Raw genomic sequence first — 19,564 nt, 5'->3', positions numbered from 1 at the left:
TTGTAGCAGTGGGTGTGTTGAAAGTTCTTTATAATTGCTGAAGGATCTGTCTGTCAGGGTGTGGGTTAGTGGTAGTTTCTAGCTGCTATTTCAACATTGTGCCAAACCGTGCATTTACCACGGCTATAGAGAATCTAGCAACCAGACAACAGATGAGTAACCGATCCTGAGTGGTGACATCTGTACATGCATTCCAGCAGCACACGTTAACATTCCGGAAGAATTATATCCAATTGTGCTATGCGTTTGGCCCAATGGAGGAAAAGCAGCTTTTGCTGTAGCAATACACCTTTCAGCAAACCTGCTACTAAGAGCTGCAGCTCTAGATTTCAGTTGGCTGAAATCACAGAATATTGTTTCTGGTGTGATGATGACAGATGAGTTTTTGTGTCAGTAAAGTGTGTGGTGTCTTGTCCATCACTCACCCTGTAGCAGCGGTTCTTCAGCAACGTGTGGATCAGTAGGAGAATGCCAACAGCGGCGGGTCCATACAGATAGGTGGCTGCATATAGGTTACTGTACCAGAACATGGAGCGGCCCATCAGCATAATGAGCCAAGCCACGAGCAGAACCATTAGCAGAGAGAAGATCCAGCTCAAGACCAGCACACACATCGCGCACACCAGATCACGCATGTACCGGCCAGCTGCACAGGTCATGTGACGCACCGACCTACACCCTGTCACATTCAGTGTTTCAATGAAGGAATGAATGAATGAATAAAGTGAATGAGTGAGTGAAATGAATTAATAATTAATGAAAAAAGAATGAATTACCCTAATGAAACAAAAATATATTGCAGTATATTGAAAGCGGCAATCATTTGTATATTTTTCAATATATTATTAGGGCTTTTCGATTCCACAATTCCTGGACCTGGAATCGAATGGAATCAATTCCAAGAATCGATTCCTCACTATTGTTTTCAATTCTTTTCCAATTCTTTTTTTTTTTTTTTTGGATTAAAAGGAACTTAATCTCACCATGATGACTGCAGGATAGTTCGTATAATGTAGCCTTCCTATAATATGACGCTGGAAAAATTAATTGACGATACGAAAATTGTAGTTTTTTCAGCTTTGCCCGTGAAATTAGCCATAGCCCAGCTCAGCAGGGACATGCATTTATTGCATGAATTAAATAAGATATGAAGTGTCTACAATAAATGTGCACAGTTCAGCTGAATGATGAAGTTTACTTTGTATACTTTGCACAATATTAACAAACCGTACACTGAAACAAAATAACCAGAACATTAATGACTGATATAGCTCTGTCAATCAGATGCACTCTCGTCCACTGATCTATGCTTGTGACATATTATTTATAATTATCATTGGCTGATAAAAATGTTTTTAAAAAAATATTTTAGATGGTAATAAGATCAAGACCCTCAGTGACGTCATGATCTATTCGTTCATGCAGCGCTCAAAATTTTGGACAAGCCAGTTCCACCGTAAAATAACCTCTGAATCGTTTATATTATATATAATTGAAAATAATATTTTATCTTACAACTGTTGTAATTATGGCTTAGGTGAACTGTGCTTCTGAAACGAAAGGCTACATCCTAAAATTCAAATGATCAGGTCTGGCTCGTTTTCTTTCTGTTTATTTTCATGAATTTAAATGTGTACAGCCTTTGTCGGATGTAGCCTTCTGTTAGAGAGACTCCCATAGATAAGCTTTGTTGAACTGAAAAATACTCTGAATGAGGAGTCGATTCCCCTTGATGGAACCGATTCCAACCTTTGGAATCGACTCTCGATTCCCAACGCCTCGGAATCGATTATTTATAGATCCTATATATTATATGTATCATCAATATATTATTCAATGTATTCAAATATATAATAGAAAATAAAAAGGGGAAAATAATATATTACAATATATCACACTATATTTTAAGAAATATATTGGTAAATATATTTTCCTTTCGTAAGGGGAATGAATAAATTAACAAATTAATAAATAAATAGTATTAGTAGATATTAAAATAATTATCTAAACACAGGAACATCAATAAACATAGACAATGCAATACTTTAACAATATATTTTAACATATTTAACAATACTATTTTTAATAAAATCAAAAATATAATGAATAGTATAAATATTATAAAATACATCAATTATATAAGTCTCATGAAATTTAATAGTAAATCAAAAATGTTCAAAGAAGTGTTCTTTTTAAAAATACCCATAAACAAAATGTCTTAAACATTAAGTGATAACATGAAAATAAACAAACACAATTAGTAAAAGACATATTAGGTCATGTTATCCATTACGTACCCACACTGCTGGTTAACAAGCATTTCCCGCCCAGGTAGATCACCGCGGCGACAGCCACCAGGTAGTTGATAACAGTGCCAACGTGAGCAGGATATGACACCATCATCAATCCAAGCATGTCGAAGAACACCATGGTACCATGGCGATACTCAGAGGAATCCGCCAGTTCATCTGACATCACCAAGTGCTTGAGGACGGACAGGATGTTGTCGCCTGATGACAGAGATAAACATGAAGTCCATCATTCGCAAAACAACTGATACATACAGTATTTGTCCAACTGTATAAAAAACGGTCTCTCCTCACGCTTCATGTTTAAGGTGCTCACACAGCTATAAATCTAAGTCAACAGCTGAATGACGGATGACACATTACAGCAGCATCAGTGACGTCTGATCCACAGAGAATTATTATAATACCATGAAACACACAGCACTGGCTCTACATTCTGATTGGACAAACCAAGGTTTAAAAGTTATGCAAACATAAGTGTAGCACATGAGCTGAATACAATAGTCTATTTGCTTATAATACTAATGGCTTATTCATTTTGGTCTATTTGCTTATAATACTAATGGCTTATTCATTTTGATTATTATTTTTATTAATAAACATAGTTACTTACGGAACATTGGTATCTTTCATTATATTGCTCTTCTGCAGCTTTACAAAAACAATACAACAGTCAAAGTCAATCATTACATTACAGAACAAGAGAGCAGATCTAACACACACACACACACACACACACACACACACACAGACACATGCATTTACTGAGCAAGTATTAACATTTACATTTAGTCATTTAGCAGATGTTTTTATCCAAAGCTACTTACAAATAAGGACAATAGAAGCAATCAAAACTAACAAAAGAGCAAACAATAACAAAATAACAGAGCTGCTAATGAAAAGTGTCAGTTAGCTTAACGCTGTCAGGTGGCTGTGGATTTAGAAGAGGGACACGAAGGAGTAGGAAAAAATTGTTTTTAATAAACAAACTTTGACCATTCAAACGTAACATTAATCAAGGACAAGGGAGAACAGAATGGGCTCAAACTCAAATAGGGCAGATAACAAGGGGCAGACAAGTGATGAGGACAACTAAAAACAAGGGAACAGGTGATCTAAATGAATGTAGATGAACTAAAAAGGAGCAAACTGGAACTAAACGGAAACCAACACATTGTAGATATCGACCCGCATCAATAGTAATAGTAACATCTGTGAGGGGGCAGGGGCCCCGGAGGCTGGTGCAGGACAGAAACAGTGTAGAGACAAGGAGAGCATTCAGGGTAGAGCAGGAAGTTGGGGTTGCCATGGTGGAGCTGGTAGCTCGGGAGGACATGGCGGATCCTCTGTGACCTTAGCCAGCTTGGCCACGGGTCTTGGGGAGAACTAGGGAATCTGGGGTCACTCAGGAGGTGCGGGCTCTGGTGGGTGCTCTGGAGGAGCAGGCCCTGGAGGGCGCTCTGGCGATGAAGGGGGGTTTGAAAGGGCCAGTGGAGGTGAAGGAGACTCCTGAGATGATGGAGAGCTGGATGGGACCAGCGGAGATGAAGGAAACTCAGGAGACGTAGGAGAGCTTTCCAAAGTCGATGCTGGTTTGATGATTGGAGCTAGGGAGGCACTACTTGTTCCAGACTCTACTCTAACTCTACCTCGAAGTCGGAATTATTTAAATAGAGAGAACTAGATTAATTAGCTTGATCAGGGAAAATCACACGTGGGGTGCTCCTCAGCCTTCTGGAATGCCTGGGGCTCAGGGTGAATTTTGTCAAGAGCTCACTGTCCCCCAGCCGACTAGTGTTAGACTCAGTAACGATGAGGGCAACAATGGTGAAGGAGCGCGCTGCGGCTCTACAGCGACTTGCGGCATCTTTCAAAATAGGTGCTTCTCGACCCCTAAAGACATTCCAGAAGCTGCTGGGTCTTATGGCGGCGGCATCACCGGTGCTGGAGCTCAGGCTGCTACGTATGCGCCCCCTCCAATATTGGCTGAAACCGCGTGTTCCACCTCATGCATGGCGTCACGGATGCTTGAATATCAAGGTGAGTCAGGACTGTATTTCGGCCCTGACCCCTTGGAGGAACATGCAATGGATGGAACGGGGTGCTCCACTTGGTATGGTTTGCAGAAGGAAAGTGATCTCCACAGACGCGTCCAACAAGGGTTGGGGCGCGCTGTGCGAAGGAAAACCCGCTTTCGGCCAATGGTCGAAAGAGGAGAGCAGGCTTCACATCAACTGCCTCGAGATGACTGCAGTTAAACGAGCCTGCCAGAGCTTCCTGTCAGACCTAAAGAGCCACCACGTGCTGGTCAGATCAGACAGCATGACGGTGGTCTCTTACATAAATCACCAAGGTGGGCTGTCATCGACGCGTCTCTTCAGACTAACGTCGCGACTGCTGGAATGGACCCAAAGCAATTTGGGGTCCCTGAGAGCAGTGCATCTTCCGGGCAAGCTGAAGAAGGGCGCGGATATGCTGTCAAGAAGCGGAGTCTCCTCAGAAGAGTGGAGACTCCACCCGCAGACGGTTCAGAAGTTATGGGAGGTCTTTGGCAGAGCGGAAATAGACCTCTTTGCCTCAAAAGACAACTCTCATTGCCCAACATATTTTTCCAAGATCGAGGACGCGTTGTCCCAGGACTGGCCCAACCATCTTCTTTATGCTTTTCCTCCGGTTCCTCTGATTCCCCAAGTAATTAGGTGGGTCAGGGACCAGAGATGCAGGGTTCTGCTTGTAGCCCCATTCTGGGAAAATCAGCTCTGGATAGCCGACCTGTCGCAGATGCTGACTGCAGCCCCATGGCCCATTCCCCTGAGACGGGACCTCCTTTCTCAGGCGGACGGGACGATTTGGCATCCACACCCAGAGAAGTGGTCTCTGCACCTTTGGTCACTCGACGGTAGCCCGCGAGACTCCCTGAGCGTGTGCTAGACACAATTTCACAGGATAGAGCTCCGTCTACACGACGCCTCTATGCCTCCAAATGGTCTGTGTTCTCCACATGGTGCTCAGACCATGGTGAAAACCCGAGCACTTTCGAAAACCCAAGCACTTTCGATAAGCCCTAATTGCCTAGAATTCGGGCCTAATGACTCGAGGGTCGTCCTGAAACCGAGGCATGGCTATGTGCCAAAGATGCTCTCCACACCCTTTAGAGCACAAGTGGTCACCCTCTCTGCGTTACAAAACACAGAGGAGGATCCAGGGCTGAATCTACTTTGCCCAGTGAGGGCTCTAAAAGTCTACATAGAGCGTTCTGCGCCAATAAGACGATCAGAACAGCTCTTCACATGCTTTGGAAACCGCACCAGAGGGTTACCGGTCTCTAAGCAAAGACTTTCAAGGTGGATTGTTGATGCAATCCAGCTAGTCTACTCTTCTCTGGGCCTGCAAAGCCCAATTGGAGTAAGAGCCCATTCGACGAGAGCAGTGTCTTCGTCTTGGGCATGGTCTAGTGGTGTGACTATCGCAGAAATTTGTGAGGTGGCTGGCTAGAGCTCGCCATCCACATTTGCTAGATTTTACAATCTAGACGTCCCGGCGCTTCATGCTAGGGTACTTTCTGTGTGAAGGCAACCTTCTTGTTCCTCATTTGCATCCTCTTGGCCATTCTTGCCCAAGGCTCAAACTCTACTCGTATGCACTCGGTCCCTTGGGTACTGAGGCGATACGAACACGGGATGATCAGGCTAGGCCAGACGTAACCTCATTGAGCTTATTCTGCCCCTAGTTGCTATTGTAATATCTTGGTTTAACAAATCAAGTGTGATTGCGTTGGTCGTCCTCCCTTCTTAGCATGGCGTGATTGAACTGGGTTCCCATATGCGTCTTCGACGCAGTACGAGAGAAGTATTGAAAGGGAACGTACTCGGTTACTAACGTAACCTCGGTTCCCTGAAATACGGGAATGAGTACTGCATTCCTTGCCATGCTAAAAAGGCTGCACAACTCAGTCGTCGCTTCAGTCGAAGTAACCTGAATTCCTGTGGCGAAGTGGGCAATATATAGCCAGATTCCCCGCCCATTTCGGCCAAGCCATTGGTTTGTTTTAATAACACTGCATGATCCAATGGCTGTGCAGTTTCACTGCGTGATTGAATAAGGCTTCAGTTCAGGAGAAAAAAGGGGTTTTTCCCATATGCGTCTTCGACACAGTACTCATTCCCGTATTTCAGGGAACCGAGGTTACGTTAGTAACCGAGTACGTTACTCTTTTCAGACACTCTGTGTCCATCTGCTTGACGCTGAATCACACATGCGCATCATCATCAGCTCCTCGGTTCTCAAATCGGACGCGTCCAACAGAAATGCTTCTTGATTGAGTGTACTGGTTACCGATGTAACCGGTTCTTGACTCGAGAATGAGTCAATCTTTTGTTCATTATCTGGCTCGGCTCTGTGTTCATCTTCAGCTCTCTCTTCACAGCAGTTCAGTCAGTGTACTGTTTGAGTAAATTAATTACTCCGGGATATTGGTTTATTTTAACTCAGAGGGAGTGTCAACCACATTTAAAAAGTTAACAGATTAAGTAATTTGTGGATTAATGCTTATTGGAGATGCTAACCGTTTCAAACGATTCAGTTCGACTAATGAACTGATTCAAGAAGAAACGATTAAATCGAATGATTCGTTCACAAAACGGATATCACTACACTGCAGCGAACGAACTTACAACAGACCAAGAGAAGACAATGCTGAATAAAGTTGTAGTTGTTATTATTTTTGGACCAAAATGTATTTTCGATGCTTCAACAAATTCTAACTGACCCTCTGATGTCACATGGACTACTTTAATGATGTTTTTATTACCTTGCTGGACATGGACAGTATGCCGTACACACAGTTTCAATGGAGGGACTGAAGCTCTCAGACTAAATCTCAAATATCTTAAACTGAGTTCCGAAGATGAGGTTTTACAGGTTTGGAACAAAATTAAGGTGAGTCATTAATGAAATAATTGCAATGAAACCCTTCAATGAAAAAGTCAGTGAACCTGATTTTATGCCTCTTTGAGATGTAACAAAAATACACTGTTGACTTACAGAATGCAATCTTCTAGAGGGCATATAAGTCTGAAGTAATGAATTTAGGTAAAGAGGTGAAGATCCATTGGTGGTTTTGTAGGTAAATATTAATACCTTAAATTTTAATGCGAGCAGCTATTGGTAGCCAGTGCAAACTGATGAGCAGAGGTGTGACGTGCATTATTTTCCGCTCATTAAAGATTTATTTTGCTGCCATGTTCTGAATTAATTGTAAAGGTTTGATAGAACTGGCTTGAAGACCTGCTAAGAGGGCATTGCAATAGTTCAGCCTGGACAGAACAAGAGCTTGAACAAGGAGTTGTGCAGCATGTTCCGAAAGAAAGGGCTTGATCTTCTTGATGTTGAATAAAGTAAATCTGCAGGACCCGGCAGTTTTAGCAGTGTGGTCTGAGAAATTCAGCTTATCCACAGGAAACCACAGGAAACAGATGATTCTTCTGCACAATCTGACTTTGCTGCAGCCTGGAATTGAACTACTGGTTTCGTCTGGTCAGAGGAGAACTGGCCCCCCAACTGAGCCTGGTTTCTCCCAAGTTTTTTTTCTCCATTCTGTCACTGATGGAATTTCGGTTCCTTGCCGCTGTCGCCTCTGGCTTGCTTAGTTGGGGTCACTTCATCTACAGCGATATCGTTGACTTGATTGCAAATAAATGCACAGACACTATTTAACTGAACAGAGATGACATCACTGAATTCAATGATGAGCTGCCTTTAACTATCATTTTGCATTATTGACACACGGTTTTCCTAATGAATGTTGTTCAGTTGCTTTGACACAATGTATTTTGTTTAAAGCACTATATAAATAAAGATGATTTGACTTGACTTGACTTATCATCAATCACAACACCAAGGTTTCTGGCTGTTTTGGAAGGAGTTATGGATGAAGATTGGATGGTAAAATTTTTATAAAGTGATGGGTTTGTTGAAACCACAAGCAGTTCTGTCTTAGCCAGGTTGAGTTGAAGGAGATGGTCTGTCATCCATCAAGAAATGTCTGTTAGACAAGCTGAGATCCGAGTAGCTCTCATCGGATAATCAGGATGGAATGAGAGTTAGAGTTAAGTGTCATCAACATAGCAGTGATATGAAAAGCCATGTTTCTGAAAGACAGAACCTAATAGTGGTCCAAGAACTGAGCTCGGAGGCTCCCCAGTAGCTAGATGTTGGGACTTGGACACCTCTCCAAGTGCGGTTCCTGAGATGCCATTTTCCAATAAGCTTGACAGGAGAATCTGGTGGTTCACAGGTATCAAAAGCAGCAGATAGATCCAGCAAGATAAGTATTGAAGATTTGGATTCCGCTCCTGCCAGTCTTAGGGCTTCATTAACTGAGAGCAAGGCAGTCCCGGTCGAATGTCCACTTCTGAAGCCAGATTGGTTGCTGTCAAGGAGTTTGTTCTGTGTGAGAAATGTAGAGACTTGGTTGAACACAAATTGTTCCATTGTTTTTGCAATGAAAGGTATACGGATAACCAGTCTGTAGTTCTCTAAAAAATTAAGAGTTAAGAGTGGGTTTCTTAAGAAGTGGGGTTATATGAGCCTGTTTTATTTTGAGGGAAAAACAGCAGTGTGGAGGGATGTATTAACGATGTGAGTGAGTGAGTGCACAACGGCAGGAGAAATTGCTTGAAGTAGATGAGATGGAATATGATCAAGTGGACTTGTAGTAAGATGATTGGAAAGGATGCGTTTAGAGACTTCTGCATTAGAGAGTGAAGAGGAGGATGAATATGTTTGCTGGTAAGATGTGCTTGACAGGTTGTGGTGTGGCAAATTGTGCACTGAGGTTCGTAATTTATTTAATATTAATAAAGAATGTGGTTAAAATCGTCAGCTGTTAGAGTTGATGAAGGAGGGGAGAATGAATACAAAGGAGGGAGGAAATGTTTTAAAAGACTGTGAGATTTAGGCAAATAGTTAATGTTGTTGTGATAGTATGTAAATGTAGCAGTGGACACATTAGCAGAGAATGAAGAGATGAGTAATCAATATACATTAAGGCCAGTAGGATTTTGTGATTTGCGCCGTACAAGTACAAGTTTTAGGTTTTTAATTTAGGTTTATTAACTAAACCAGTCTTGAACTTCAGCAGCACAGAAATACATTTCATAATATTACGAAAGCTGAAGGAGTCTCTTCTGTAGTAATGTCAAAAGATGAATCTGTTTAATAACTGACATTAACCACTTTTGCACAAGCTGTGAAATGTACTAAAAGCTTGTGTCACTAGAAACTTTCTTTTGATCTTTAAAAACGGTCAGGGTTTATTATAGGCACACGTTGCAAAATTAGCACTGAAAAGGCACAGACAGTTATTTTTGTGGCTTACCTTATGCATTTATTGGAGTTTCCCTTTCAGACACTACATTTATGGGAGGAAAATATTTAAATAAATCACTTAACATGACTTTCTAATGTTTGCACAGGTCAGTTAACTGATATTTGTGCCATTATTTCACGTCTTAAAGCATATGCTAATTTGCACTGCTCTTGGTAGATTGTTGGTCATTATGGAGATGATCTGTGTCTATGTTCTTTAATGTGCACATTGTCAGTTAATCACCTGCAGAAATTTACACTCAAATCTGCTCTTTTATGGCATTATAGTGCTCTCACACTCATTTTCCCTGATTTATTTAAAGTAAAACTAGCTCTAAGAAATATTTCTATGCATAAAGACCTTATTAAAATAGTGTCCATCTTTTGATACGTCTGACTTCTGATTTTGTCAAAGTGTTAGTCTTATCAGAACAATAACACTTAGCGAGAGAGTGTGCTTGTGTTTGTATAATGAGAGTGCAGCTGGTCTCGGGTATGATTTTCTTTCGTTAAGTATCTCGAGTATCTTAAACAAACCAGCTGAGAACTTTCTGAATGAAAACATTCTCTCTGGAGCAGATATTTTATTTCCAAATGTTTTCATATGAGGCTGTAGCTCAGGAATCAGACGTCTCACCTGCTCTCTGGATGGAGTCGGTGTGGATTCGCCCAGGAGTGTCATATTTAGTGTGATAGATGAAACCATTCTCTATGAATGCAATATCAATTCCTGCAGTTTGAGATGGAGGAAGATTTGCACTTAAGAAAGTCTTAAACATGGTCTGACAGTCTCAGTCAACACTTCTGGTTTTCTCATTAGCAATATCATCAGCAATACATCACTTAATAAAATGTTTTTAATGTAAATACATTTCTTAATCTGTAAAAGTTGTTAATTCTGTATTGTTGTACAGTACAGTTCTGGCAGCTACAGCTGCTGGTTTTAGTTAACATACTTTTTATTTTATTATTAAAATTTTTTAGTGTTTATCGCATACCAGGAATATTCCCAAAGTCCCTGAAGATGCGGAAGTCTGTGTCTGAAGGAATGAGTCCGCTCTGGAAAATGTCCTGACCAACCACTGTGGCGAACGGGTGAACAGCGGCACGGGCGTAAGCCTGGGCCAGCCACGGGTTCTCCGGACCTCAAACACACACACACCGAAAGACATGACAGACACACATGACTGAGGGTCATTCTACCTCCTTTACTAACCCTCACGTTTAGTCATAACAGAATAGTCACATTGTTCTTTTCCATGTCGTGGAAGTGAATATGAACAGAAAAATTAACTAACTGATGAAAATTTCTGTTGCACAGAAAAACAAAACAGACACATCTGGTTAAGATCAGCCATCCTCAATATTTCTGACTCCCAAAACTCCATGTGGGATAATATTTTTCCTCTGGTTCATCTGATGTTATATATATATATATATATATATATATATATATATATTTATTTCTTTTATTATTATTATTAATAGAAACCTGGAGTTTTTCCAATCAAAACGTAATGTAATCAAAACTGTGCTGAGTTTTCCTCACAATTCAGATCATTTATTTATCTAGTTTGCTCATAGTTGTGAGACATAAATGTGGTAAAAGTCACAATTGTGAGGTATAAATTTTACCTCACATTTCTGACGTTTTTGTTAGAAACGTGAGATAAATGTCATCCTTTTTATTCAGTGGTGGAAACAAGATTCTATAGGTTCCTGCTCTTTGTAACCGGTGTATTTACATTTAATTTCCAGCCATGCCTGATTTACTGGATAAAGATAAAATATTTGGATTTTTAAGAATATTGTTACTTGCGATTTCTAACTGATATTTTATATATTACCAGAGGGTGAAACAAATATATTTATTATAATATGCTATAAAATTAAATTTCAAGATTTTACTAATTTAATAACCTTTCAAATTTTTTAAATTAGGCTTCTTCATTTTTCCCAGTTATATATCACAGTCTCACAATATCTTATCTTATCTTATAAATGCTGTGACAAATTCTTCCCAGTTTTGAGAGGTATTTTTGAGAATATCTAGACTGGAATGAGGCTATGAACTTATATATGTGTGCCATTTAATAAACACAAAATTGCATTTAACAATCAGCTGTCATGATGATTATTGTTAAAACAGGACATCACTGTGTGAATCAAATGTACATTCATTCTTATTAAAGTTATAACATTATTCAGTCAAGAGCAAAAATTGATGTTACACTTGTCTTTTGTTGTTTGAATTAACATTACGACAAAAACAGCAACATGTTTATTAGGCTACTGTCTAAGACCAAAAGCGCTGATAAAATATACTGACACTCATCTGATTTACTTAAAAAATTGTTTCTATTCACTTAAAGGTGACATAGAATGCCACAAATAGCTTTTATAAGGTGTTCAAACACAGTTTTGTGGCTGCAGTGCGTGAAAACAACCAGCCTATAATGGTAAAAATCCACCCACTCATTGTTTAATAATCCCCAAAAAATCTTAGACATACTTTCCACATGAGCAGTTCCAGACAATGTCAGCGCCAAATAGCCATTACAAGTGTTGTGTTTTGGGATTCACCAATGAACATAGGAGTCCCTAGACCGCTGAGGACGCTGTAGTTTTCGAAAGAAATGTCCCAAATAATAACCGGATCTGTGCTAATCATTTTACACCAGACTGCTTCACAAACAAGGGTCAGTTCAGCGCTGGAGTTGTGCAAAGATTACTTCTGAAGGGATCAATAACAACACTTTGTGTGCAAACGTCCAGAATATAGACAAAGTAAACATCACACATCATATTTTGTTGTTCAAAAGAGCATCTTGGCTAAAGCTAATGTTACTAAAGCTACAATTGTTTTATTGCCTGTTTTCACTAATGCTGCCTTCACATGCTACCAGAATGATCACGAATAGGAATGTGGTAGATAAAAATTGTGTTTGGAAGAAATGTGAGGTCAGTAACACTGTCACCACCAGTTAAACCGTAACACTGGTGGTATACCCGTGAGCATGAGCTCTTGAAGCTCTGCAGTCATCTAAAAAGGGAAGCAGGAGCAGCAGCTCATTTTCATTTAAAGAGGATAATGCATAAACAGTGGCAATTTCAACAAGCTATAAAAAAAAACATCTGTAGGGTATTTTGAGATAAAACTTCACAAACACACATTGAGGACATACGAGACCAATTTAAATTATTGTATTAATTCTATGGCATTGCTGTAGGGGAGTGGAATGTGATGCAAATCTAAACTGAAACTAAAATTCATCATGCTATTATTGCTAGGCTAGCTCACACTGAATTGTTTTTAATACATTACATGCATGAAAGACACGTGATAGAGACGCGTAATATGATTTGTCAAGTCAAATGCTCTGTCCAAATACCCACACTTGCAAAATATTGGGCACTTGAGAGCATGTGCGCGCGACAGGAAGTAAGTGTGCAAGACTGTCCAAGTTCTTAAAAATGCCAAAGCGCAGTGCCCTTAACGCACACTAAATCCACAAATACTTCAGAGCGGTATTCAAGGCTTCATGTATCCCATCATGCATCATGTTCTGGAAATAAATCATGAGACTTTTTGCCAAGATCACAAGAGATAACGCGTAACTTTTCCAATGTAAGTGAAATATTAATAATAATTAGATATTACATATAATTTGGTAGTAAAAGAAAGTGCTTCAAGTTTTATTGGTGCAAAAGTGGATAGCCTATACTTATTTTGTACATCATTTCCAACTGCTTTTTATCACTTAATAAGAAGCAACAGAGATTAAATTGTGTCATCTGTTATAGGGACTACTGAACAGACATTTAAACGTTTATTTTAAAATGCAAAGTACAAATCTTTAAACACTTGTGATTTTTTAACACTTTAAGTGTGTCCCATCAGGTAATGAAAAGAAGTTGTAAACGCACTTGTGGTCTTCATCCTCACTTTAACACTTGTGTCAAATACAGGAAATACATAATTGAAGTAGTCAAGTGATCGAGTGCAAAAGGCTGCAAGTGTGGGTACTTGGACAAGGCAATAATCTAGCAGGCAGGAACTGCTGTAGTTTTAAAGTAGAGATATTATGCCCCTTTTTACAATATGTAATATACTGTAAGTCTCTGGTGTACCCAAAATGTGTCGGTGAAGTATCAGCTCAAAATACTCCACTGATCATTTATTATAACATTTTGAAAGTGCCTATTTTGAGTGGAAGCAGAAACACGCTGTTTATCGGGCCTTTGTCTTTAAATACAAATGAGCTTCTGCACACTGCCCCATTTTCCAGAATAGAGCTGTGTCATTACAGCTCCATCTTGCTAAAAACATCTGTTTTGGTTCTGATTATCATGTTTATCCGCTGAACTCATGCGTTTTATACCATATGAGTTTAAACTTCTATTATAAGGTTTTCTGAGAGCACACATCTGAAGCACATGGATAGAAAAAAAAACTGTCACAGCATGTGAGTACTAAACTAAGTTCTTATTCATAAAGAAATGTACGTTAAAAATTCACACGAGTTACAAAAACAAACAAACAGTTGGTTATGTGAAAATGATGCTGGTAAATAAATTGCATGTTTATTTTAGATCTTCAATAAACAAGCTACAGGTAGTCCAAAATGCAGCGCCTAGAGTCCTTACCAGGTCAAGAAAATATATAATCATATTACCCCAATTTTAGTCTCTGCACTGGTTACCTGTTGAGTCATCATAAGACCTTAAATGCTTTAGCTTTCTTAAATTGTGATTGCATTTGCATCTGATCAAATGTGCATTCTTATTCTTTAGCTAGGGTTAAACTAATACATTTTACTTTTTTTCCGGAACATCAGCTATGCTAATGATGTCTCTATTTGTTTCTATGTTTTGCAACTAGATTTGCACAAGCTCCAGTCTGGATGCAGAACACCTCAGAAGAGATGATGCTGACCCTCAAGAGGACCTCAGATGATCCATACCCTATATCAACATACAGAACTAACAAATATTGCTGCAAGTGTGACTGCATCATATAATAAATGCTGTTAATAATGTTCATCGTCTGGCTGACTATGTCTTGTATTAATTGTTTTGAAAAATCCTGTCATACGTGCACAAACGGACAGTCACCACTTATAAGCTATTACTAAATATTGTAGAAACGTAATTTTCTGTAAAGTTGCTTTAACAACTTTGTTCTGGTTTGGAACCAGAGTAAAACTATCGTTAGGTATGTGGTTCAGTATAATGGCATTTATGTGTTTTGCAGTATGTTTCTGTAAGTGTGTTTGGTTTTTTGCTGGTGTGGTTAAAGACAAATTTCAACCATGGTTGACAATAAAGAAGTATTTTATTGTAAATCAATACATCCACTGCTCTGTTGTTTTCTCTGATCCTGGGACTCTAGATAGTGTTCTGTTCTCATCTGTGCAGCCAAAGAAAAAACACTTACTATGTTTTCCTCAAACTTTCACCATGGCATCTGGTACACCGGTGTCGCTTGCTAAATCAAAATGACGGCGCCGTGGGTATAAATTTACAGATTAAGGGGCGGTAATATTATGAAAAGATCCCTTTGCAATGTCACAAAATCAGACACGCTCATTTTTAGTGGGTTAATCTTTTTCACGTTTCCTTGGTTGGTAGATGTACCAGGGACCTGATTATAGCAATTAAAACCTGAAAAAGTCAGATTTTCCTGATATGTCACCTTTAACACTATTATGAGGACACTAAAAAAAATCACGATCTCTATGATTTGCTTGAAAAGTAGATTGTGAACGTCTTTAACGTCTAATCGGCCATCCTCCTCCCAGTTTTTCAAGGCTATGTGAATTCTGGGGTGAATGAATATAAGAAATATCTTGATTTTGAATTGTTTCAGCTGACTGCCATGTTTATTTTGGCTTCTGGAGTTGACTGGTTGAGAAGCGCTGGATTAGTGTGAGTAAATGACGACTGATCTGTGGCGCTTGTTCTTCCAGAAACAGAGCAGATTTCTTCTACCGCAGCTGTTGAGCTCAGATACACACCTGTCTGAAACACCAGCTCTTTCCCTCCCACTCCTGCCGCCTCCAGGTTCACAAACGCTCGCACCTGCTGAGCCCACGGATGCTGGGTAATGAAGCCGTGACTACCCTGAGAGAGATGGAGATCAAACTCGACCTCTACATGCATGAGTGTGTATGTGTGAGTGACAGGGAGTGATTGTGGCACACACACAGTGAGACCATGAATGATGTCAGTAATAGAGATTCACATCAAACCAGCAGAACACATTTCAATGAAATGATCACGTGCTCACTGAGGTCAAAGGTCAGCTGTGCTGTGGCCTCTCACCTGCAGCATGGTCTCCTCAGCCCCGTTGAACAAGAAGATAACGCCATGTTTGAGAGGTGTGGAGAGATTCGCTAGAGAATGTAAAATCTCCAGCATTACTGAACAACCAACGGCGTCATCACTGGCTCCTGAAACACACACACACACACACACACACACACATACACACACACACACACACACACACATAAACATACATGTGTCATTATTCACCAAGATCTAGAAAGATGACTCAAAGAAAAAAATAAAGCATACTACAAATACATAAAACCAATTTATACAATACAATTTAAGCATGGCAATCAAATTATCTGCTTTTATCAAAAGCAAATTACAGTGCATCCAGGCTAACTTTGTTTACCCAACACATGTTCCTTGAGAATCGGACCCACAACCTTTTGCACTGCCAATGCAATGCTCTACCACCAAGCCACAGGAACACTTAAACATTAATGTTACTGAGATTTCATTTCCCGGTTTTCTAATGATTGGGATTGACACAGGACAGACTGCCTTTAGATAACTTCTTATCTAATGATCTCCACATTCATTTCACCGCTCTAGAGTCTGAATGATCACTGAATGATGGCGAGAGGCTCATTTAAAACGTTAAATTTTTTTATTTCCCTACTTAAGGAGAAACAGCTGAGATGAAGGCACTTAATTCAATTCTCATTTACATCTCATTTAAGTCTTAGAAGTTATAAAAGAGCAACTTATGAGCAATTACATTTCATTAACTCTCACTAATGAGCTTCATAATACTCACTGCAAGACATGAGTAGCATCATGTTGATATTTAAATCAACATTGAATTTATCTTGAATGAGATGTGACTGAGATTCTCAAAGAAACTGAAGGATGAATTAAGGAAGAAGCATAACTCCATTAAAGCATAAACAGTGGGTACGGAAAGTATTCAGACCCCCTTACATTTTTCACTCTTTGTCATATTGCAGTCATTTGATAAATCATTTAAGTTCTTTTTTTTCCTCATTAATGCACACATAGCACCCCATATTGACAGAAATGTTTGCAGATTTATTAAAAAAGAAAAACTGAAATATCACACTAAGTATTCAGACCCTTTGCTTTGTCACTCATATATTTAACTCAGGTGCTATCCATTTCTTCTGATCGTCCTTGAGATGGTTCTACACCTTCATTTGTTATTAGACTGATTGGACTTGATTAGGAAAGCCACACACCTGTCTGTAAGACCTTACACCTCACAGTGCATGTCAGAGTAAATGAGAATCATGAGGTCAAAGGAACTGCCTGAAGAGATCAGAGACAGAATTGTGGCAAGGCACAGATCTGTGCAAGGTTAGAAAAAGATTCTGCTACACTTAGGGTTCCTAAGAGCACAGTGGCCCCCAGAATCCTTAAATGGAAGACGTTTGGGATGACCAGAACTATTCCTAGAGCTGGCCGTCCGGCCAAACTGAGCTATCAGGGGAGAAGAGCCTTGGTGAGAGAGGTAAAGAAGAACCCAATGATCACTTTGGCTGAGCTCCAGAGATGCAGTCGGGAGATGGGAGAAAGTTGTAGAAAGTCAACCATCATTGCAGACTTCCACCAGTCAATGCTTTATGGCAGAGTGGCCAGTGCAAGACAAATGAAAGCCCGCATGGAGTTTGCTAAAAAACACCCGAAGGATTCTCTGGACTGATGAGACCAAGATAGAACTTTTTGGCCTTAATTCTAAGCGGTATGTGTGGAGAAAACCAGGCACTGCTCATCACCTGTCCAATACAGTCCCAACAGTGAAGCATGGTAGTGGCAGCATAATGCTGTGGGGGTGTTTTTCAGCTGCAGGGACAGGACGACTGGATGAATGAATGCGGCCAAGTACAGGGATATACTGGACTAAAAGGTTCACCTTCCAGCAAGACAATGACCCTAAGCACACAGCTAAAATACTGTTCTTGAATGGCAGCCAGAGCCCTGACCTAAACCCAATTGAGCATCTCTGGTGAGACCTGAAAATGGCCGTCCACCAACGTTTACCATCCAACCTGACAGAACTGGAGAGGATCTGCAAGGAGGAATGGCAGAGGATCCCCAAATCCAGGTGTGAAAAACTTGTTGCATCTTTCCCAAAAAGACTAGCTATATTAGATCAAAAGGGTGCTTCTACTAAATACTGAGCAAAGGGTCTGAATACTTAGGACCATGTGATATTTCAGTTTTTCTTTTTTAATAAATGTGCAAAAATGTCAACAATTCTGTGTTTTTCTGTCAAAATGGGGTGCTGTGTGTACATTAATGAGGAAAAAATGAACTTAAATTATTTTAGCAAATGGCTGCAATATAACAAAAAGTGGAAAATTTAAGGGGGTCTGAATACTTTCCGTACCCACTGTAAACTCAGAGGGGTCACTGAAGCGTTGATGAAATGATCTAGAAACGCACCGGGGCTGTTGGCCACCGAGTCAAAGTGGCAATTTGCAAGCATGAAGTGCTGTGCGGTGGTGTTTGGCTGAAGTTTGACGGCGATGTTGGTTACACGGTCGTAGCAGCTGGAGAAGAAGCAGCCGCTGGGCCTCTGGATGTCCACCGTGATGAAGTGAGGTCCGGTTTCACTCTCAGACCGGATCTGCTCGATCTGATCCAGCAGGTAGTTGACTGTGGTGATCTCGTTCTCTGGACTCCCGACGGTCCTCGGCCCGATGCTGGTGATCCGCTCCAGGTGCTTCCTGATTCACAACAGAAGAGTGTTACAGATGTGCTATGGACTTTGTACTGCCCTTATTCTCTTGTTATTTATTTATCTACAGATATGGGTTTTGTTGAGTTATTGAATTGAAGCGGAGAATCCAAAAAGAGTTTCATAGTATCTGTGTATAATGACAATAAAGACTATTTTAGTATTCTCTCCTATCCTATCTTAATCAATCAATCAATCAATCACCTTTATTTATATCGTGCTTTAAACAAAATACATTGCGTCAAAGCACTGAACAACATTCATTTGGAAAACAGTGTCTCAATAATGCAAAATGATAGTTAAAGGAAGTTCATCATTGAATTCAGTTATGTCATCTCTGTTCAGTTTAAATAGTTTCTGTGCATTTATTTGCAATCAAGTCAATGATATCGCTGTAGATGAATACACTATTCTATTCTATTAATTCTTTATGAATTTATGAAACATTTTCAATGAGGTGAATAGCATTCATTTGGAAACATGAATTGTCATTTAATGCCAACTTTATGCATCATTAGAGGAGATACAGTATTTGCTGTGTGATATGTAAAAATAAACATTGGAAGATCTTTTTTCTTTCTTATTTAAACGATACAATGCAATGAACTAAAGACCTTCATGTGACATTTTGTATGTTGCTAGAGATATTTACTATTTGAAATTAAAAACAATACTGGTCACTAAAATTAATCTTTTATTATCCCTTCAGATTCTTTTAATGCTTCCTTGTTTATTAAAACCCAGTAAACAGATATTATTAATGCTTTAAAGTTGATTTTTCATACACTCAAAAAAAATACTCTTTGAATGAACATAAAAAAAATCATGGAAAGGATTTCCACATGATTAATTT

General features: G+C 39.6%; 1 protein-coding gene across 1 annotated transcript in view; it reads right to left on the bottom strand.

Moving 5' to 3' along the window:
* The window catches only part of LOC127977510 (endoplasmic reticulum metallopeptidase 1-like), a 38,539-nt gene that overhangs the window by 18,468 nt on the left and 507 nt on the right, over positions 1-19,564 (bottom strand). The window contains exons 2-8 of the mRNA XM_052582392.1: positions 18,417-18,700; positions 16,002-16,129; positions 15,695-15,800; positions 10,676-10,822; positions 10,315-10,407; positions 2,298-2,510; positions 426-679 (exon numbers count right to left, since the gene is read on the bottom strand). Coding sequence (XP_052438352.1) covers positions 426-679; positions 2,298-2,510; positions 10,315-10,407; positions 10,676-10,822; positions 15,695-15,800; positions 16,002-16,129; positions 18,417-18,700 — 1,225 coding nt within the window. The remainder of the gene's footprint in view (positions 1-425; positions 680-2,297; positions 2,511-10,314; positions 10,408-10,675; positions 10,823-15,694; positions 15,801-16,001; positions 16,130-18,416; positions 18,701-19,564) is intronic.

Source organism: Carassius gibelio, chromosome B18, assembly GCF_023724105.1.
Source record: "Carassius gibelio isolate Cgi1373 ecotype wild population from Czech Republic chromosome B18, carGib1.2-hapl.c, whole genome shotgun sequence".
NCBI lineage: Eukaryota > Metazoa > Chordata > Actinopteri > Cypriniformes > Cyprinidae > Carassius > Carassius gibelio.
Note: the sequence above shows the minus strand (reverse complement) of the source record. Positions and strands in the feature narration are given on the sequence as shown.